The sequence below is a fragment of the Oryzias latipes genome, chromosome 2 (assembly GCF_002234675.1).
Source record: "Oryzias latipes chromosome 2, ASM223467v1".
Classification (NCBI taxonomy): Eukaryota; Metazoa; Chordata; class Actinopteri; order Beloniformes; family Adrianichthyidae; genus Oryzias; species Oryzias latipes.
The window spans coordinates 18,692,387-18,716,185 of record NC_019860.2 but is presented as its reverse complement, the minus strand read 5'-3'; the positions used below and the strand labels follow the sequence as shown (position 1 = coordinate 18,716,185).

Here is a 23,799-nt window from a genome sequence, read left to right as displayed (position 1 = left end):
ATGGCATGTCAACTTACCTTGCAATGATCCATCAAGATTTTCCATGTAGTTTCTCCATCCCTACAGTCATTGATTTGATTGTTTTCTAAAATGTTGTATATTTGGGTTAGTCTATGATTTGTAACTCTGTTTGAATCTTAAAGAAACCATTGAAATGGAGTCAGAGTATCCCACCAAATTATAGCTTAGTACAGAGTAAAGGCTCATTACCCTTGTGCCATCTTAGATGACCCCACCCTTGCATTGACGTGTTATTCCTACCATGACAAAGGTGAATAAAAGTGGAAAGATTTCATGTAATCCATAGACACCAGTGAAGATCACAAATCATTGAAGAAAAAAGGTTCAGCGCACTGTCTAGTGGGTCTAGATGACCCAACCCCAATAGTAAAGTGCCTAGGATAGCACAAGGGTTACACCATCAAATTGAAACCAGTCATAAAACAGACAGCTACGTTTGTTTGACAGTATTTCCTAACAGCTTAAGAAGTTGCATTGTCCTGGCACAATGCAAACAAGCAAAGGATGCACGGCTAGATGTTAAACAACACAAAAATACCAGTAAAAACAAAACTCTACAAGTACATGTGAAGCTGTAGGGGATAAATAAAATATTAGTGATTCTGTAAAACCATACATCTGACATTAAATAAGACCGGAAAGTGTTGTCCAGGACACAAAGGTCAAAATATCTGTCTTAAAAATAAAAAGATGGGAGTTATAGTAAGTTATCTTTGACCCGATGTGATTAACCCTTTAACACCAGAGCTGTCACCAGTGACATCTAAAAAACACACTCTCTTTGACATTGCACAAATCTTCCGCTGTTTACGCAATCAACGTGAATCAGCTGATTTGAATGCAGAGAAAAGCTGCTTTTCGTATCGGATTTGCACCAATATGCAACGCTTTACTAATGTAAAGCTGCTTTTGTCCGCTTCATCAAATCTGCTGGAATTGCTTTAATTTTATAAATGGTTGAAGGGTTAAGGTAGTCAAAAGGATTTAAACAGTTGAGCTTCAGGTGTAAAAGGGTTAAGTGCAACTCAAGAATTGACCCCACCCTCTGGCATTAGAATGTGATTCATGATTCCTTTCTGACTGTGTCATACATACTTGCCACACCAAATACACAAGTAGAATGGTAGATCATTTATTTGATGGTTTAGCATGGTACTCTACTGAAAAAAGGAGAAGCACACAGAGATACAGTATAAATCTAAGCCTAAATACATTTTTGTGGCAGCACAGAACATTGCACATTCCATAATGGGACCAAGGCCATACAACACCTGAAGTCTTATGATATTTTTTTGTTTGTTTTTTTATTACTTTTTAACACAGGCTCACATGGCATTGTAGAGAGTCATCTCTACAATGAGCTGTTGGCAGTTCTTATAAATAAGGTTGCAAAAGATCTCTGTTAAGAGTTAATGCATGCATAATAAATACTTATGTAATAAAGGTTGCCATCTCTTTTGCTCTTAGCTTCAGCTTGTACATTACGGTAGTTTAAAAAACAACTCATACAATGACCTTTTTTTAGATTTACCCATTGATGTTGACTTTACCACATAACAGCCTTTTTTTTTAGTTCAGTCTACCACAACAGCCTTCAATAGCAACAAAATCTATCACTTTCATACTTTAGTTAAGTTGCCAAAAAAGGATATGCTCCATTGTATTTATGTTGAACTTTTCAAGTATTATTTGACATTTAACTGATGATTTTTCTTTTTTGCACTCAGCCCCATCTACATAGTAGAAAATAAAGTGTCACTCAAGATTACAAACATCCCTACTTTGACCAGGTTAATCAAACTGCATTTGTGCTGCAACAATCTGGGTACAGTACATTCTTTTTTTCTTTGTCATATATCAGATGATAGTCTTTCATCAATCAGTTCAGAATTGTTTTTCTTTTCATATTCATGCACAAGTAAAATAGGTGAGTGATAATTCAAATGACCAAGTTTTAACTTTATAATCCTTTTTGCAATTTTGCAAGAAGTCAGACAGTATCCAACTTTTTTTATTCCACCAACAAACTATTGCATTTTCTAATCTGGCAATCAGCACAAAATTTTTTTTTCCATTTTGACCTTTAAATCTTGCAGTCTCTTGATCCATTCTCATTGCACACATGCAGATTTTGTTAAAATACCTTCCTTTTTTCTCTATTCCTAATAGCAAGATTAAAAGTGGGTGTATTACATTCTAATGGAGAAATGATGACCATGGCTCATTATCCTCTCCCTGAAGAATGGATCTGATACATTCAATGCTAGTATGTGCTTATAACTATTCAACAGACTGCTTATCGTGGTCCATCTTCGGACTCAGTAAAATCCATTTGCATCACTTTGTTGATGTGTTGCGGGGCATTCAGAAGCTGTATAATACAGAGCTCAACATACATTACACTTACTGGACTGGAAATTTGAAATGGTTGGCAGTTTGAATAGGAATGTATTACTTACAACAGATTTGTTGGATTAATGTTTGTTATATTTTCACTAAATACTCTGACAGTAAATAGGCAGTATAACAATCACGAAATCTTTTATGGGTTGTACACTCATTTTTTATGTGTATATGTACATCTACGTATGTACACAATATGTACCTATGTACAAAAATCCTTAGCATCATTCCTCCACACTATTACCAAAAAAGAATTGGTGTTAAGCCAACAAAAACACGCATGGGAATCAAATACCTGAAGATACCAAGTATAAAAATATCAGAATATTTCATGGGTAAAGTATCTATCGCCCAAAAGGCCCTTGGCAGTTATTTTAAATTAAGGACTTTCTTTTTTTTTTTTTTTCAAAGTGGAAGTTTTGTAAATTTGAGTGCAAATCTGTCGCAATCAACTGGAAATTAGAGCTAGAAAAAACGTGGCAGTTTGTGCTTATTAACTATTCCCCCAGCTTGTCGTAGAGAGGAATATTTTAGCGCCACTTTTTCCTGTCGAGAAAAAAATGCCAACAGCTTCAAGACCTGAGTCACAAACATTGTGATCAAAAGAGAAGATCTTCAGCTTAACCATTTCAGTATAGATTTACCAGATTAATCTACAACAGAGTATAGTTAGTTGCATGCATTTTATCCACTGTGTAAACAAACGTCAATCCGTTTTTGTAAAATTGTGTTGTAAACCAAGGCAAACCACTCCGGTACATGACAAACATAGGGCAGTGCATAGGGAACTTAGGGGTTGGACCTCACTGAGCTGGATTAAGTTGCTCAAAGTTTTAATTGACAGAGGTATCAAAATTACACTAAGCATTTGCAGTTTTCAGCTTTTCTTCATATGACCTGCAGTACCTAGCTCTGTAGACACAAATTTGGAAGAGTCAATACATTGCAAACAAAAAAATGTGTGCAGATGCAAAAGTTATTCTGATCTCTGGTGTGGACCAAACCAGCAAACTTCCAACCAAAATTGTATTGGACTATCCTTGCTGTGAGTCAGTTTGATGGCTAGTGATGGTAGTGAATGTCTAGAACTTGATTCTAACTTGCCTAGGAATGAAAATATGGCAAGTTGGATAGTTAAGATAGCAATTAAAGTAGCTGTTCATACTTTCCGGAGACTACCTCTGAAGCTACATTTATACCCGACTCGGAAAAACACACTCGAGCGACCATCTCTAATGAAAAGTCTATGTCAACACTTATATATGTGCATTTCAGGTTTCTGTGTTAAATACTCTCACATTCACGTTAACTTAAAGTTAAACCAGTTGAGCTTTGACAAATCAGAGACTTGGATATGGTAGTTACATATCCTGAAGTGGACGGCAGTGCCAACCGGTTGATAATCAATCACAAAGGAGAATTTAATATTTGCGGTTTGTGCCCAGCCGTAAGTCTTTCATATATATCGAAATAGAGCTGTGAAAGAATAAGCCCGAGGCATGACGGGTGAGATTTGCACCACTTTGACACCACGCCTCTTCCAATTGTGAGTACAGTACATCCGCTGGTATTGGGTAGTGAGAGACCTGGGTGACCATATGTTTAAGGAGCGTTCAAAACTCACGTTCAGCACATCCTTATACGTGCCACACATGCCCGGTGTGTATGTAGCCCAAGATAAACAACCTAGTTCTTCCCTGTTAACAAGTCTTCAAAAACGCACACAATTCATATCTGGCAGAAAGTGTAAAATATGATAATTGGGAGAGTTGACCTTTTAGAAGCCTGATTGCTAATTTAGCTCTGAAGTTAAGCGCACACTTTCAATAGTCTGAGATGTTTAAGCAACAGAAATTCACACACTTAGATGCATTTTTATCTGTAATTGTGCATCTCAAAGTAATTATGAGCTGTTGCAGCACTGGCCTAATCTGACCATCTCTCTGGTGTAAAATGGTTTTTTTTGGTTTAAAAATCTTTTTTACTGCCTCTTTGTGTTTGTTTTTTGCACATACTGCTGTAGATCACTTGCTGGCATTGTATCTTACTATTTACATATTATAGAGAGGGCAAATGTTAGGAAATAACTTTCACAAGTCGCATTTACAGTACATAAAAAATAAAAGAGCCTCTGTACCGAGGATATAATGCTAAATAAAAAACAAATTAGGTGAGAACTTTGTCCAAAACTTTGTAGTCGTGCATTACTGCAGTCTTTGTTTCCACATATTCAACTGCGTATAAAAAAAGAGCAAAAAAAAGAAGAAAAAACAAATTAAATAACAAAATCAAACAACACCAAACAAAGCAGTCCAATCAGACATAGTAAAGCCAGTAGATGAGATTGAACAGCGAAAAAACTGAAGGAAAGATGATACGTGACCAGCGGTCGATGGCATTCACATCGGTTAGGTCTGGAATTTTAATTTTTAACTGGGAGGACCGCCTCCGCAGGCGACTGCGTTTCAGTTGGGCAGACCGATCCAGAGAATGGCGGCTGGCGGAGCGGGGACCAATCCCACCGCTCTGCTTTCGGTACTGGATGTTTGACGAAGCCGTGCTGTCCAGCTGCACCATGGACTGAGAGTTCCTAATGTCTGCCACGCTAGTGGTGATCTCCCCACCAGGTACCTCGTTGTGGATCTCAAGGGTGGTCAGCAGGATGTTTCCATGGCCATGGGGTTCCGCCTGAATAAAAAGAGACATGGATAGTGTTAAGAATTTAAATGTTTTTAAACACATTTTTTTAAAATACTTGCATGATATTTTAAGTCCAGTTTAGTAGTTATTTGCTTTAATTGACAAAGTAGGTTGTTTTCTTTCTAGGTTTAAAACAACTTTTAATCTCTTCAAAAAAGCATACTTTTAAAAAGGTAGAACTTTGACAACAAATAAGTATAAAAAAAACAAGAACTAAAAGCAACACAAAAGGCTTTTGTTGTTGTTTAATCATCATCATGTTGGTTTCCTTTGGTGTGAACCAGACATGCATTTTGGTTTGCCTCAGTTGCAGTTGGTTGAGTTGCAAGTGAACCCTGGTGATGTTTATCTCAGTAGTTTAGTCAGCTTAAATAGGCAAACCAATGGCCTAGTGTTGCATAAGTGCTGTCCTGTCTAAGTAGGCGAAACACAAGACAATCTGTAGTACAAAACAGTGAAGAATTAATTGTGATATAGTTGGAAAGTGTCTGAAATCTAAATGTGGTGGAGTCAAGAGGTGGAAGATCAGGAGGTAGAGTGTTTCCATTCTGCCTGGAAGACACTGAACCTCACAGTGATCCCTGTGGGCTGGTAAGCACACGCTAATTGTTGTGTGAATGGGTGAAGGAAGTGTAACGTGTGATCTCTTTGAAGAAGGTGGAAAAGTAGTGTATAGGTACACAACCCTGATCACAGCCCATCTATGATAGTCAAGATGACCAGCACAGTTTTAGCTATGTTCCTCAGATTTATCAAACACGGGACCATGCAGGTGAGAGTCAAGTCAAAAACAGATCAACAAACTGTGAAGTGCAAATTCATTTATTCATGCAAATGTAGTGACTAGTGGTTCCACATTTTCCTTTTATGAGTGGCACTATTTGTCAGATTTTTTTCTTTGGATGATATAGTAAAACAAAGTTAGGAAGAAATGTACCATAATAGGAAAACCTAGATGCTTAAACACAGACATTGGATATATAAGCACCATACTTTCTGGAACATAAGGCACACTTAAAATCATTAAATTTTTTCCAAAATTGACATTATGTTTTATGTAAATACTACTGAACTTGAACCAATTTTCTGTGGTACATAGTGCTCAAAAATCTGTCAAAATGTTTCAGTGCGACTTTGGTATTATAGGAGCTTTGTGGGTACAGTGGTCAGTAGCCTACCAGCGTGATGTGTACCATGTTTCAACATAATTAACTGAAATGACAAGAGTATTTTATATTTTATGTGTTACAACTGACTAGTGTTGAAAGTTGTAAGTAAAGTTATTTGGAGGGTTACACTCTCCACAAAGGCTGACTATTCAAGATAAAAGAGGAAACATAATAAAAACACAATGCATTGGAAAAACTTCCCATTAATCCCTCTGGCCAATCACCTACCTCCTGGATTTTTCTAGGCGTTCTGGGTATTGTAGTCCTAATAATTACATGTGACGGTTTTCATTTCACTGTATGTTCCCAACAATCCAGTGCTCCTTATGTATAAAAATAGACCATTATTCTCCATTCATTGAAATTGTGTCTTACAATCCATTTCATCTTACTGTCCAAAAAATACGGTACTTTTAAACCTTATAACAACTTACCCATGCTTTTTATAAACAAATTAAAATGCTTTAAATATAAACAGAATAAATGCATTGAAAGAATGTTAATGAAGTAATGCTACATCAGTTCAAATATGGCCAACCGTGTAAAAGATTCCTGTTAAGTTTGACAAAATAATAACATTGGTACATTTGAAAATTCTCTACAATGAGTGACTATTATATCAATCATAACCTAGTCAATTAGCTCAGCACATAGCCGCATTTACATTTGGTCTGTGGTGTGTCATTTAAGGAAAACTATGCCAAACTTTGCCACGTTCTTCTCTAATTACAGGAAACTTTGATAACCTTAGCCAGGATCTTAGATCAGTATGTAATTGCCATCATTTTGAGGAAAAAAAGGTTTTCTGTGCAGTGTCATGGTCAAATTCAAGAGGGGAATAAAACTTGGACATTTTTCTTTCATGCAAAAGAAACACCACTTAAAGTTTCTGAAATATTATGAATTACTAAAATAGTTTTCCTTGTGAATCTTAAAGAAACTTGAGCTAAAATTTAGAAAATATTCAACTTCATGCTCTGTGGCTCTGGTAGGTTAGAGCAGTGTTTTTCAACCAGTGTGCCGCGGCACACTAGTGTGCCGTGGGAGATGGTCAAGTGTGCCGTGGAAAATTGCCCTCATTAACTGATCTAAAAACATTAACCATCTCCAGGAAATCAGCTCTTTGTTCATCCAAACAGGTCCTGATAAAACACTGAGTAGTTAGGAATATGAAAGATCATAAAATACTTATTTCTTTGTGTTTAACTGATTCTATTAAAGACATTTTGATAAGAATGACTGCACCGCGATTTACCTGCAGCTATAACTGTTTTCTGAAAAGTCCCGCAGCTTTTACTGTCTCCACGACTCCACCAATCATTCTTGAAGGCTTAATCACATGTCATCAGTCTGACCAATCAGAAGTGTTTAAAGTCTAAACTTCCTTGTTCCAATTTAGCTCATAACTCACTCATTTCCAACAAAAACACCAGCTAAAGCTCGTCTTTAGCGGTGTAGCTTTCCACAGAATCCGGTATCAGACCGTGGAACAAGTAAACAAAACCATGAAACTCAGAGACGCAAGTGTTTCTGCCGTTTTGTCGCCGTATTCACACTACATCTCCCATGATGCATTGGCTTAAAGGGACAGCGCCTTAGCGTACAATGAGTCATCCTTGTTACACGGATTGAAACCACAACGAACATACAGTTTGTATGTAACTTAACTTTTATTACATCTTTTAGAAAAAACATCTGCAACTTCCTGCTTTTTCTGCCACAATTATCACAAAAATGCACGTCAGATTACCGGGGGGGGGGGCTGTAGATCAAAACAGACTATGAGTTTCTGTTTTTTTTGGGGGGCGGGGGGGGGGGGGGGGCTGGTGTGCCGCGGGATTTTTGTCAAGGTTAAAGTGTGCCGTGGCTCAAAAAAGGTTGAAAAACACTGGGTTAGAGGTAGTCACATTTCAGCATAGTTGGTCGTCAGCTTCTTACAAAATTATTTCAGCTGTAATTGTCTTACACTTTAAAACTCATTAATGCTAAATCCCAAACAATTCTAAAACAGAAATTTGTAAAGAACCACCAACATTTTAAGATATTTTTTTAATTGTCGTTACCTAGTGCGACCTTTACAAGATGGTGTCGCTATGTAGCAGGAAATTAGACTATTTCGCCACTTCCTGACATGCGTCATGAAAAAGAATGACTTTTCATGATAATGAGAGAGGTTATACAAGAAGCATGCACTAAGAATGAGCTCTGAGGACAGGAAACGGCATCTTTTCACAAAGCAAGCATGAGCGTCATCTCAAGAAAGTCAATGTTATGGAGATGCCTTCTGTTGCTTATACATGGATGGAGAGGCTTTTTGCATCAAGGCAAAAGGAAGGTTGATCACATCCATGTCACTTGATGGCGATGGGCAGAGCTGACTTGAAGAGGCTGGAGATAAGGCAAAACACAACTCACCGAGCGTGAGTGGCGAAGACCTTTAACCTGATTGGACCGTTTAAGCGATGCGGTCCTACTACCTGCCTCCTGAGGAAACGAAAATATTCAGCCATATATGGGGACATATTTACCTGAAACTGATGTCTTTGTTTCGAAATGCACATATCAGTGAGAGAAAAATCCCCAAAACGTTCTCTTTGACAAAAGTGTTGTCTAAAATGGAAAAACAGACACTTGGACACTTTTTTTTCTACTGCTCCACATGCAAGTATACCGCATGATTTTGTGGAGCTTTACATCCCCCAAGTATCCACACATGCCAAATGTTTGTTACACCTACCCTTGCTGCGTCATACTTGGCCGACCTCTCATTGTTGGCCTTCTCTGCTTTTTCCGCCAGCTTCTTTTGCATCTGAGGGCCCCTCCCAAAGAAGATGTAGTTTACAAAGGCATACTCCAGAAGAGCCAGGAAGACCATGACGAAGCATCCCATCAGGTACATGTCAATGGCCTTCACGTAGGGGATCTTGGGTAGCGTCTCCCTCAAGTGAGTGTTGATGGTGGTCATAGTCAGCACCGTGGTTATCCCTATAATGGGAGGAGAATATTTCAAGTTATGGTCTCGTAAATTTTACGAGAAGTAACAAAAGCCTGACTTTATCTTTACGTCTGCCTCCGTGTCCGCACACATGACCTTTCATTTACTTAAACTTCCTTTTCATGTTTGTTTAACTCGCATGAACACTCCAGGCAGGTATGCAGCCTCTGCTTCATTGAAATTCAAAGGTCTGCCTTAAAACACCAAACTGCCCCCTGGTCATTGAGCAGAAATGAATCATTAGCATAGAGCTGCATGTATCTACCTTCCAGTTCTTGTTAACCTTAACCTCCAGGGGGAAACAAATGACCTTCCATATATGAGGCACAGTCACACCTTATGTGTTTGCATGCTGGAAAGAGAAGTGAGTGCTGCCATGCTGCTCTTATTGTAACCTAAAATGACCATATGAGGGAGGAGCCAGAGAGTTGTATTTGAGACAGCAGGATCTTCAGATGGACCATGAGGAGGCTGGGCCAGGTGGCATTCAAGGACCATCTGTTTTTTACTCTATGAACCACTTTTTGCCTAGTAGTCAAATCTAAATTTGTAATTTAACCCCTTCATTTGTAGACAATTTTTCAGGGCAGAGTCCATCCACTGTGTTTAGTATTTGGTATAATAACCACAGAAATATGCTCCTCATTGCAAAATTAGAAGAATGCTGAACCAAATAAAAATCCTTTTGCCTCCAGAATATTTAAAAAGTAATTTTTTCAGTAATTTTTATTGTCTTACGCAGAGTGAAAATATCCCTAAAATCAATTCACAATTCAAAACCAAAAAATATATAATTTGTAGATGCTGCAAGTTGGCACCAAATGTTGACCTTGCTGTATTTCTGTGCTCCTTGTATATTTACTTCATAGTTTTTTGTGTTAGAATTAAGCATGAAGTCATGAAAAAACCAAAATGTCTATGAAAATATTTGATATCTATAAGCATAGACTGCTTTATTTAAGTCTAAATTCTGATTAAAATTTGGCTTTGACATAAAACCTCTATAACAAGTACTATGCAGGAAGTGCCGACCAGTAGTTACCGCTGGAGGGATGTATCATGGGATTAGGGTTTGTGGGCCAAATGCCACTCTGACCGCGGCACATAGTAATCCTTTGAATGTTTCATGTTTCACGTAAAAAGGGATTTTAAGCTTCCCAAATATATGTGGAATCATCAAGCACAGCAGTGGTAGTGTGATGCTATAGATGTGGTTTAAAGCTTAAAAACCTTGATATTTTATGCACTCTAGCCTAAATATTTTGCATAAATTATCTGTTAGTTTATTCATGACCTTAAGATAACTTGGGGTTATGTAACATGACAAAGATCCTAAACAAAGAAGCAAGTTTCCATGTAAGTTAAGTAAGGTGATTGAAATTCTGTCTCATGACTACGTTTTTATTCACTTATTTATTCATTAAATTTGTTTTTAACAGTTTTTATTATGTTTAGTTTTAATGTACATCTCTTTGTTTCAATTTCTTAAAGAACTTCGTAGATAAAGATGATGATGATGACTAATGACAATTTACAAATGAACACAGCATGTTTAGGCCTGGTTTGCATGTTTGACCCTCGAGTCTAAATGGATGCGACAAAAAAGCCTAAAGCTGCATTCACACTGTGCATATCAAAGGTTCATTCTTCCATTTATGGCTCCCAGGAATATTAGTCTTGAATGTACATTCTAACCAAGTATTTTTGGAAATCAGACTTTGTTTTAAGGTTAGACTCCTAAACTGGGTGAATAGGAACTGGTGCGCAGAAAGAATGGGCCACCTAGCGGGTACTCTATAAACTGACTTGTTTCCAGCTACCTCAATTTTCAAACTTAGCTTAAATAGGAAGTCAAAGTGTTCCCATCTGTTACTCAGAATACACTAGACAAAGAAAAAGGAGAATAAAATTCCTTCACATCTACATGAAAGCCTCTTGTTTGCTGTTGCTGGCACCAAGCCTTGTCAGCCAGTTATCTAATTTAGATCTACCATACAAATAAAAATATGCTGAATTGTAATAGGTGGTAAGCTGTCCAGCTTTTTATATGTTGCAGCAAATACACACATCATAGTAATCAAGATAGAAACCTCTGACCTTTTACAAAGCCAGAGCTATCCATTGTCTCATTACAGATGTACAGCAAACATATCTATAAACCTTTATTTACCAGTATTAGTAATAGATGGAGCCCATCAGGGGTAGCATTGGTCATATGGCCACAGACATGACTTTTGGTGTATAAATGTGTGCTATAAAACACCGTAAAGAGACAAGGAACCGTCAGATGGACGGGAGGAGGGAGCAGGATAGCTAAGGTCAATGTAGCCCTTAGTGTGATTTATCGATACATTACAAGGTTAGCACCACTTGTGTACGTGTGGGCATGTACGTGTGAATGTGTATGTGCTCATGCACGCTTCCATGCTTCACGTCTGTGAGATTTTGTGATTAGATGGGGTTTTTTGTACTCTGCGACAGCCTTGTTCTTTATAGGTGTTCTCTCAGCTGAGCCATTACTCTCTGTCCTTCATTGCTTCCTACCCACGCCTCTTTTTTGCTCCCTCCCTCGCTACCCATTTAGACATTTTAATCAAGGGACCAAGTGCCTTTGGGCCTCTCTTCTTTTTCATCCTACCGTTTTGCTCTCTGGTGAGAAGTGTAGCTTCGTAAGGTTTCTCTTGCACCATGTTTTTGCCTTCCCTACTCCTACCTCCTCTATCATCCCTATGTGCCTCTTCTAATCTCTTCTACTCGGTCTCCCTTTGCCTTTATCCAACAAATCTCACCATTATCTGGAGGTGGTCACTTACATTCTTTGCCACACTCTTTTTTTTTATGTCCTAGACTAGAGTTTCGACATTCAGAGCTGGAACAAAGGCCCACATTAACCCCCTCCAATCGCTATCCAATGTGTCGATACAAAACAGTTAACATGTTAAAAGGCTTTGAAGTGAATGGTAACGACTAGATTCCAAATAATGTTAATAAAACTCTTTAGATGTTTACTTGGCTAAAAGAACTTGAGTTTGAAGCTGTGAGAAACTTTTCAAGGTCTGAAAGATCAAACTTTAATCTAAACCTGTCTTAAATTACACAGAAAGTACCCTCGTGCCAGCTCACAGCCAGAAAATTTGTGTAATATGATTACACACGAAGGGCATGACTATGAGGATTGGTTTGCAACCAGATTAGTCCTTGGGCTGGTAATTTGTACCTTTGAAATCCATTGAAACTGCTCAAGAAAATAAGATTCTCCTTCAAACAATTCAATTGTTTTCCTGCTGCCTGCTTGCATTGATTCCCTCTTGATCATTACACTGCTCTTACTGGCAGGATGGCACACACAAAAGAGCATCCCGCACACACCCGGCTCCACAACCCAGATACCTGCTGAAAAGCTCACAATGGTCCTCCGGTTGCTCTCAGCTGTTGAGGTGCACACCGGATATTGCAGCTATCCATTTGCTCACAAACACTCAAAATCAGACAAATGATTCCAAGCCTACAATTATGACCGGATATTGCATGCATGCCTGAAGGGAGTGGAGAAAGAGACCAGACATTATGGATGATGAAGGAATCTGCACACACACACTCACTCTTGCAGATAACAGGCAACAGAGACGAAGGCTGCAGCAAGGTAATGGACAAATGCATGTTTTCCAAAAAGCATTAAGATGCGTTAAGGTCATTACTAGTCCATTATCTGTCTATGCAACGATGATTGAAGGGTCAAAGCAGCATTCAATTGTTAAAAGAAGATTGAAACGTTTGGCCTCTGAAGCAGAGATTTGTAGTTTAGGTCCCTGTTGACCTCCTTCCACCTGGAGGTTACACCTTACACACCAGATAATTCATTGGGTTGTCAACTTGTGTCAACCTGCCTATCAGATAAAAGGGTTTATGGTCGCTCGAACCTAACAATAACACATTTAAATACATATATTTTTAAAAATCTATCTTTAAATGTAACCTTAAGTTAACCAATGAAATGAAATTGTTGTCCTCAGCAGTGTGTTCCTCCTGGACGTGGAACTTTCATATCAGATACCATACAGTAATGCAGTGTTTTTCAGCCTTTTTTGAGCCAAGGCACACTTTCTCCTTGACAAAATTCCCGCGGCACACCAGCATCCAAAAATTTAAAAAGGACAAAATCTATAGTCTGTATTGATGTACAGTCCCTCCACAATCTCCAGTGCATTATTGTGATGATTGTGGCAGAAAAGGCTGGAAGTTGCAGCTGTTTTTTTAAAAGATGTAATAAAAGTTAAGTTAGTTTTCCGTATTAATTTTAGACTAAATTATTTGAAATTTTACCCTGATAGTTATTTTTTCCCTCCACTTTTTTAACATGCAATTGTATGTAACCTCACAATATATATATATATATATATATATATATATATATATATATATATATATATATATATATATATATATATTCTTTCTAAATAGTGATTTTATTTTTTTATATATTTTTTAATGTTTGTGCAAAGGCAACTGTAATTTTTGAAAAATATGATCTCAATATGTTTGATAAAATCTACACAAAAAGACTGACTTTATATTTATGTTTTCTGTAGCTAAGCAAAAAGTGAAAATGTTGAAGTTGTATTAGTTTTTCTTTTGTCTTAATCAAAAATGAAGTCTTTGAAAACTTTAAAAAATATTTTATTTCTTTATTTTAATTTAGTTTAATTGTGTCTGTTGGCTACTTCACTTTAATCCTGTTTCATAAATGTTGTCATTACTTCTTCTTAAATTAAACATATAAAATAATCCAGAAGTTATTAGAAAAGTGTTTCAGTTAGAAAGATGACTTGGACCGAACTCTGGGATGTTTGACTGTTAATAAACACAAACCTTGAAGGAGAACTAAACTGTTGACCTCTGATTTCATCAAGAAGATTTAAAAACTGTTTGATGTGTATTCGTTGTGGTTTCAAGACGTTTAACAGGGAAGACTCGTTATAGCACAGAGATGCTGTCACTTTAACCCAATGCATCATGGGAGATGTAGTCAAAAACTGCCGCTGACGCTTCTCTGAGCTTTATTACTTTGTTCACTTGTTACACAGTCTGACAGCAGATTCTGTGGAAAGTTACACAGCTACAGACGAGGTTTAGCTGGTATTTTTGTTGGAACTGAGCAGAATCAGAACAAGGAAGTGAAGACTTTAACCACTTCCTATTGGTCAGACTGATGACCTATGATTAAGCCTCCAAGAATGATTGGAGGAGACAGTTAAAGGGGCGGGACTTTTCCTAAAGCAGCTGAAGCTGCATCTAAATCGCAGTACCATCATTTTAATCAAAATGTCTTTAATAGAATCAAATAAACACAAAGAAAAAAGTATTTTATGATCTCTCATACTCCTAACTGCTCAGAGTTTTATAAGGGCCTGTTTGGATAAACACCGAGCTGATGTCCTGGAGATGGTAAATGTTCTAGTGTGCCACGGTGTGTCGTGGCACACCGGTTGAAAAACACTGCATTAATGGATATACTCATTGAGGCCTGATTGCTCGTAGCTGTTGTGTTGCATTTAAATTCTATCCTGCATTTACAAGTTGCTCCTAAAATGTTTTTATTTAGTTGCAATAAAGATGGTATATGACAATTTTCAAGTCATTGGTCAAAACTGCTTAATAATAAGCAACATTTTAAACAAAGACACACTTATGCTGGTTTTAAAATGATCCATCTGCGATGCGTCTCCCTTGAGTTGGGTGGGGAGTCCATCTCACAACCGTCAGTTAGTTTACATTGTCACTGTTAAGTCCCCCCATCCCTCTCCCTGGCTTCGTCCCACCACCTCTGTGTCAAGTGGTTCATCCAAAACTTTAGCATCAGGCCCAAATGCCCTCTCCTTCCTAATAAACGATGCTTTGTGTCATAAATTATGTTGTGTTTTTGTACTTCCAAAGTTAACCTCTTGTCAGCCATTGTGCAAATGTATTCGTGTTATTCGTGGTGTTAATGTGCGTTATCACCACGATACAAAATAACATCTAATGCGTTTTTCTTTGAAAATCAGCGTAAATTAGCTTTAACTTTGTATTACGGAACACTAATGTCAAAAAAGGTCAAATTTGGACAAAGACCTAGCTAAAGTATATGTCAGAAAGTCAAATTCTCCTTTTACTTTACATTTAATTACAAGTTAGCCTCCCAGCTTTATAAATGACAAGGTTGTCAAACATTTCTTGCACTTCTTGACTCATGAAACCTAAATTAACAGTCTATTGAATTTGTTGATGACACATAACTATGGATAAAACTCTATTGATATTTAAAAAATGGAAAAATAAGATTTGAGAACCTCAAATGTTTTAATTCCTTTGTTTGCTGACTTTTTAGCAATTGTTCATGGGGTTTTTGCAATCTGTTAAGATACAACTCAAAGCCAAAAAACATTTTTAAAACTGAATCAATTCAAATTGTATTTCATCTTAAATGGAAATCTTCTTTATGTTGAGGTAATAGCTTTTAAAGTCCCACTCAGATCATCTTTTGATCCAATTTCAAAGTGTTCCCAGAGGTCTATTGATCACGATTATGCAATTTTTAGATAAATCCAAAAAACCTGTGTCATTTTCTAGAACATCCTCTGCAGAGCAGCATTAGTTCATCAGAAATTTGCCTCTGAGCTGTGAGCAGGACTGCAGGGTAAGCCTCCCCTCATTTCCCATGAGCCCTTTGTTTACACTCTCTGCTGCTAGCTTACTGCCCCTGATACCTTCAACCAAACATACCAGTGCAACAAAATTGGCGACAAAATACAGAGCTGAAAAACAAAGACGTACATAGATCTGTTTGTCTACAAGTGGATGATACGGAATAGAGTGGACCAGGGAGCTTGTGGCCTGCCGACTGTAGCAGCTGCATCATAGCTACAGGCTTTTTGCATTGGCATTTTTTAGATCTGCTCCTGATTCACCACGCTTTGAATAAAGAAATACTCAGAAATGCATTTTTAGTCTTAATTTTCTTTAAATATGTTTTCCATCATGAGAAAAATGCTACAAGAACATGTTAAAAACGCCAAGAACACAATTTTATTGGAGCGGTCTTTAAATGGATAGTTGTTAACATTGAGAAACTTTGTTAGTATTTGCCTAAAAAAATGGGTTTCTTTACTTTAAAATTAGATCGTTGGCTTTCTAATATATTTTTAAATTAGTTAACTGAGAAAACAAAGAAAAGAAGCTAAACTTGTGATATGTGATATTCATCTGTTTATTGCGTTGTTAGTTGTGGACAAAGAACAAAAAGAACAGATGCCAACAGTTTAATGAAGCTACCGTTTTCAGCACGGCTAACTCCTGTGGGGGCCTCCACTGTTCAAATTGCATTTCCCCATTATTACCTCCACCTCCTTCATATTATGACCATTACTCCTGCCTCATGTGTCATTTAGTCAACATTACACAAAGGCAAAAACAACACTGGAGCCTCCTGCGAGGAACCACAATGATTACAAACCAACGACCTGCTGCTTCCATCTGCGCTTTGTTTACTGCTCACAGAGGCCCTGTGGTAAGTGGGCCTTCACACCTACACAAGCTCTCCTTAATATTGGGAAAATATGCTTGTTGGAGCACTTGTGGCCTTCTAGTGAACACAGCAACTACAGGCACAAGGTAACAGTATTCCCGAGAGCTCATCACTCTCAGGAATCCAATAGGGGACCAGGGAGTTTGTGGTTTTGTGTCAGCCCCTGAACTTTTCTGGGAAAGTCTTAATACCTGTAGCTCAACTGCTACTGTTTCTTACCAAGAGCCACCCTGGCTGCCGACGCATCATAGTTTATCCAGAAGGATACCCAGGAGAGGATGGTGATCAGGATCGATGGCATGTAGGTCTGCAATATGAAGTAGCCAATGTTTCTTTTTAGCTTGAAGCTCAGAGACAGTCGAGGGTAGGCACCTAAAGATGGAAACAGAGATTGGGGGTGGGGGGTGGAAAGAAGCATCTGTAATTATCTTATTTAGACTTAAATACACAGTGAATATAAAAAGAACATTTAACTTTTTCATACTGAGAAAAATGTGTGCACAACTTGTGTTTTTGTTTCAGTTTCCATGGCAACTCTGATAGCATGGGTCGGATTTGTCACCATGGTAACAAGTGTTCGCTTTAAAGTCAGAAGCGCACACAGAATTAAAACTCCAATCCAGCTTTCCAATGTGTCACAAAAATCAACAGGGTAAAAAATTTACATTTCTGATGATCAATTCTCAGACATCTGGATCTGTTTTCTTGTGAAAACCCCAGACTGCAGGAGAATTGTAGTCTGATAAACATGTGTACACATCATTCAGCACCTCTGATGCTGAATGAGTGAGGAGTGGTAAATGAAAATCCATCACGATTTGCTCTGCGAGACTCATGTCGTGAATCCTTCCATGACCTGGAACACAAACGCTGTCCGTCGACTGACGGCTTTTCTCATTATCTCTCCACATAGACTGCATCTACGGCTCGTTACTCCCACTATTCTTAGCCGGTTTCCCATTTTCATTTTATAACATTGGAGAAGTGGGGCCCATTATGGTGTAATTTCCACTCAGTGGGTTTCAGCCAAAGCTACTTGTGGTGAGCGTAGGTCCAAACTAATGCACGCTGTAAAGAAACCAAGAATAAATAAACAGCCAGTCTCATTAAGATTCAGCGCCTGCAGTGTTAAGGTGCAACAGAGCAATAAAACTGGTTTCATGTTACTTTGAGAACAAGCCATTCATCATTTGTTATTATGTATTTCAGCTGCTGTTGACTGGTACAATATCTGCAGACAGTTTTGGCTACCTCTGTCCATCCCACACAAACTCCTACTGTACCAACTGGCACCAACGTAAAGCAATTTGGATCCAGATTGGATGGAAAGATAATATTTTTTGGATTTTTTTTAGCTCTTCTGAATCTAAAAAAACTGGTTGGAATTCTTATTCTTTATTTTTAGACCTTCATTAACAGTTCGGAACATGCCCAATGTACATGGTGCTACGAAAGTGGGCTCAGACTCAAGGAAAGTCTGAAAATAACTCATTCACTCCCTTAGAAGTGGCTCCTTCAGACTAAAACAGAGCTAAGCATCTCCACAGTAACGGATGCAGAAGTGGCTCAAGAAAATGTGGAGGCTGAGGTACACCGGTGTGTAGGTGTACAAGTGTACCCGCTGTAACTGCTACACTAAACAACATGCGCGAGTGGGAGGAACACCATGTGTGAGGCCCAGAAGGAGAGGGATTGGAGAAGGCAAAGAAATTTAATTAGAACTGATGATGACAGTACAGTAATAGAGTCTAGGAAGAACGACCACTTAGAATAGAGCACTTTGGTTTAGGGAGAACTGCAGTCCCATTCTTTCCACTTTAGCCACTTCATAACATTTTAGTTTGTTTTTTACCTACCAGTCATTGTAAAAGTTTGTCATCTCTAATTTTATCAGGAGAAACGGTTATTGTCTTCAATGTGTTTTTCCAAATCTGTGAAAAATTGAAAGACTAAATTTTCACTTGGGTGGCATCTTTTTGGTTTACTTCATTGTTCATTTATCAAAATGATCCACTTATTTTAGTGTGGATGCTTATTGGAACCCTGGTCCACTTGAAAAGTGTGATTAAACATGGCCTATCCATCAAAGCAGAAGAACATCAAAAAGAGCGTCAAAAGCATAGTTGGTCGTCAGTAAGAAAAACAGACTAGGACAAAGAAGTAAAATAGAACTGAAGATATCACATTGCATAGCTAAGACTACCAAGACCCTTGTGTTTTCCTTATATAGCTTTTTTCTTTCTTTACAGAGCACATTTGGTCTATGCTTAAGTTTGGTCAAGTTTTGATGTCACCAAACAGTTTGGTCTGAAATCAAACTATATGAAGATGTTACGTTTAGCAGAATTCTCCACCTTTTAAAGGGAAGTCTATTCCATGCATCTTGAACAATAACTCATACTGGATAGTCATTCTGACCAAGAAGCTAAAATTCATCTAAATGTTGTATCCATGTTGAGGGCAAACAGTCACAATTTTGTGGATTTTTGTTTCCAGCAGTTTCCAGAAATGTATTGAAATGAAAAAGATAACAAATTTAGTATATACACAAGTATCCCTGTTATAAATTGTTCCTCATGAAATTAATAACAGTATTTCTTTCTTATTTGTAAATGATATTAAAACATCAGTTTATTTAGTTTTGAGTACTTCTAGTCTTTACTGTGTGGTTACAAAAGGCTTTTGTTGAACAGCGTATGATGATAGAAGACTAAGGCTACGTTCACACTGCAGGGCTTAATGCTCAATTCCGATTTCTTTTAAAAATCCGATTTTTTTGCAAGGCCGTTCACATTTCCAATTAAATGCAAATTTTTGTGATCTCCTGTGTGACTTTAAAATGACCCAGAAGTGACCCGCATGCGCAGAAGAGCACTCAACGGTGAACAGCGTCACTCATTGTTTGCGAAAGTAGCTAACGTTAACAATGGATGTCAACAACAGTGTTGTCAACAGCGGAGCTCTTTTTGCATTAATACATTTATTTTCACTAAGGAGCCAGCACAATTGCGCGTGTGTGTGTAAGAGACAGGAGAAGAGCGCGTGCAGCGAGGTAGAGAATGAGAAGGCCAGTGGGGGCGCGCATTCATGTTGTGTGTTAGGGAGGAAGGAAAACTGTAATAAAAGAAGGCTTCCCTCAGAATAAATGCTATTGACTCTTTATTAACCCGTTCTGGAGAATCTGAGGGTCCGAACGGGGAAGTGAACCCCGAAGGAGGATCTGCCTTCGGTCCCCCGCGCTTCTGACCACGGTCGTAAAGGGGGAAAAAAAGTAATCGCGGGGAAGGTTCAACACCACGCTCGGCCATTTCACTGGAAATATTTTCAAAAACCGCCCGGTTGCGATAAGAGGCCTCGAGTTTGGCCTGAATGGAGCTGTAACCCCAAATATTAATCCAATCTGTGACTTCTTTTCCCTTCCACTGCCTGGTCTCAGCAGCATCGTCCGCCATGGTTGATGTTTATGTTCTTGTTCCCGCCTACTTCAACGCAGAATTATGACGTTTGTAGCTTCTCAATAACGTACGGGTTGGATTCATGTGGCCTGGCCGTCAGACGGCGGTCGCATTTGAAAAGATCGGTTACGTATCGGATTCAGGACCACATACCCAAGTGGCCTGGGTCACATTTGAAAAGATCGGATCTGTGTCGTTCAGACTGTCATGAAAAGATCAGATACAGGTCGCATCGGGGCAAAAAAAATCGGAATTGGGTCGTTTCAGCCTATGGTGTGAATGTAGCCTAATAACTCAAAACATATCCACCATACTAGGTCAAGTTTTTCTTTTTGATGCAATTTAGAGCTAATTTTGGGAGATTTCTTTAAATAAACCTACGTTTTCAAATATTGACTTTCTAAAGTCTAAAGCAGACTTTAAGAAATAATAACTGTCAAATGATGCAACTAGTCAAGCGTGGATAAAATATTTAAGCTGTGCAGCCTTACCAGGGATAAAACAACAGTATGAAAGAACACAGCAACCCTGCTGACAGCCGGACTCTGAGGAATCGTTTAAAGAAATGTTGCTTGATCATGCCTGTGTCTGCCAGCAGACATGCACCCTGCGCACAAGCTATCAGTTTCTGCACATATTTTTACAGGAGAATAATTGATGTTGTGGCTCTAGATCCTCATGAATTAGTGATGGTTTGTGGTCTGGTTGTTTGTTTGTTTGTTTTTTGCCTGTCAGAGTTTGTCTAAGCAACATCCAAGCGAGAGTCTGACACAGACAAGAAAAAAAAAATGTTCAGTACATCGGGATACAATGACAAAAAAATAGGAAGAAGTATCAGAGACAAAAAAGAAAAGGAAACCAAACGCTGACTTGTAGAAAATGTGATGAAGGAAACTTGATCATTAGCCAGCCAAGTGGGGGAGCCTTTGATGTGCTTCACATATGCTGCCAAGAGCACAGGAGCAGAGCACTGGACACTAAACTTTAACAGTCTCCACCCGCAGGGGACGAGCCGATACTCACAAACAAGCACACAAACAGAATCAGATTTTAACTGTAAACAGGCAGGAAGAAGCAAATGCAGCTGAGGTGTACATTTATAGATGGAGGCAAACATAACCGAAATGAGGGCAGAGGGTGCAGACGCTTGATCGGCAACTAGCAGCAAGAAGACCGAGTCACTGTAATGGAAAAGATAAAGATGTCCAAAAAAGCAAACAAAAGGGAGATTTACTGCTCCATGTCCTTTTGGAGAAGAATCGTCCTCTTGAGCATGACTTCTGCCTGAAATTATTCTAGCCAAATGTCACAAAATTTTAGAGATTAGAAGGCGATTTGAAAGCCATTTGAAAAAGGCATAAAAACATTTAGCAGATTAGATTCTGAGGACATCTCCACACCACGGCATTGTCATTGACCGGAAAACAGGCCCAAATCATCACAACTACACCTCTGTGCTTCACAGTTAATGAGTTTGGTTTTGAAGTACCCGAGTTTTAGATTTTATGCACTTTGATTGGACAAACATGCAGACAACAACATTTTCCTCTAGTTTTTGAGATGCTGTTCCACCAAAACAGACGCAAACTTTCACTTACTAACTCCAACAAAAAAAAAACTTTTATAAGAACATTAAAATGTATCGATTTTCACATAGCAAACATTATATTCTATTACTGTTTTGGTTCATTTGACTAGCATTAATATTTAATAAGATAACAGTAATAATAATAATTTAATAAGAGTTACAAATAACACAAATTAGCATATCTTCATATGGGTAGCTTGGTTGGTAAGGTAAAGGGCTGCCACGCAGGAATCCAGGGTCCGACCTCCAGAGGGGGATAAACAATGGTACTGGGGGCAATTACCATATCAATGTTGAGCAGCTCACCGCTCCCCCAGGGGTCAAATGCGGAGAAGAAATTTCGGTGTGGGACTTTCTTTCTTTTCTTTCAAATTAGAAAAATTTGAAAATATTGGACAAGTAACTCTTAGTTACGATAGAGTTTTAGTTTAGCTTTAGTTTTGTTTTTCATAAACAAAAACTCCATTAGGTTTACTGCTATTGTTTATTTAAACTATATTAACCATCGCCACATTGTGATCGGGGAATATTTCCATATTTAAACCATAAAAATGACATTTCTTCACTTTTCCATGTTTTATAAATTTTCAAAGTACTCCTCTGCAGCACTGAGGCGCATGATGACTAGAAGTTTAAAAAAACGATCTGTTAAAAGTTTGCGGTAACTTGACAAATAGCCTTAAGTGTGTCAGTGTGTCTTCTCATTACTGGCCCCAAGAGGAGACGTGCTTTAAAAGTAAATTTGGTGTTGTGATCCTATAAATAACTCGTGATTGATGTGTTCTGCAACACTAGTTAATTACAAGAACACTGGAAACGATGTCTAGGCCACACTCTTAATTTACTGAAGATGAGCGTTTTATTAGACGGTTGAGATTCAAACTTGATGAGAGAATATATTTTTGTGGAAATTTTCTGTTGATGTTTGCAGTGGGAGTTTAGATCAGGAATATTCCCCCCAAACTAAAATGCCTTTTATTCACTAAAGCCCTTTTTTGCATCATTTGAATCTATAATTTCAGTTAGAAATTATTTCAGTTTCTAATTACTTTCCACATTTTAATAATAAACAACAATAAGCAGAGTAAAAATTTGTGTTTAATCTAAGATTTCCTGTATTCAAACAAAAAAAAACTTGAAATCTTCCCTGAAAACCATTAAGATTTAATTTAATCTAGTTGATTTTGGACAAAAATCAAATACTGTAAACTTAATGTTATTAATGCTTTAATGTTGTATGTTGGTGGAAGGTTGATAACCTAAGCTATAGTGAAACCTCAGCTAAAGTAAATTGAACCAACCACCCTTTGGTCAAGTGCCCCTCCGGCGTCCCTGAAGCAGCGCTTTCCACCCCAGCGTCATCAGGAAGGCTTCACTCCAGCTCATGTCAGCTCATGTACAAACACAACTTTGACTCTCAGGATTAAAATCAACGGATCCGACTTTGGCGCAGACACATCTGCTACAGAAATGATTTAACGGTCAGTTTTGAGGCACATTATTGCCAAGGAAAAATTCATCCCAAACGTGAAAAACCACCCAGAACGGCATATACCTGTTGAGAAGACCACATTTTTGGACACCAGTTTGTAATCGACGATAGAGAACTGCGGCAGCTCGATGCGCGTCACCCCCGTTACTGCCGACTCGCCGCCTTTCCAGTAGAACTCAATGTCATCTGTGGTGTAGCCATCTGCACAAAAAGAAGCACACAATATACACCAAGGTGTAACCATCTGTCAAAGCATCACTGGAGACCAAGATATGCAGCGTTGCCTCTCATCCAACTGGCCTGTAATTTGGGAAGAAGGAGGAAAACACGTTTGAAGTCGCTTCCAAGAGACTGATGCTGCTTTGAAAGGCAAATCATTTAGCAGGCGCACTTCAGTTTGGGAAATGCCTTC

At 38.2% G+C, this 23,799-nt stretch overlaps 1 protein-coding gene across 4 annotated transcripts in view; it reads right to left on the bottom strand.

The window, feature by feature from the left end:
• Positions 1-1,137: 1,137 nt before the first annotated feature.
• LOC101170407 (gamma-aminobutyric acid receptor subunit beta-3) overlaps positions 1,138-23,799 on the bottom strand; it is an 81,746-nt gene continuing 59,084 nt past the window's right edge. For 2 of the 4 annotated variants that reach the window (XM_023965682.1, XM_011484886.3), the window contains 5 exons: positions 23,451-23,588; positions 17,072-17,224; positions 9,031-9,278; positions 8,709-8,777; positions 1,138-5,112 (listed from right to left, as the gene is read on the bottom strand). In XM_023965682.1, coding sequence (XP_023821450.1) covers positions 4,741-5,112; positions 8,709-8,777; positions 9,031-9,278; positions 17,072-17,224; positions 23,451-23,588 — 980 coding nt within the window. In that variant the 3' untranslated portion in view covers positions 1,138-4,740. The remainder of the gene's footprint in view (positions 5,113-8,708; positions 8,778-9,030; positions 9,279-17,071; positions 17,225-23,450; positions 23,589-23,799) is intronic. The other 2 variants (XM_023965685.1, XM_004066582.3) reach the window with 2 other exon arrangements.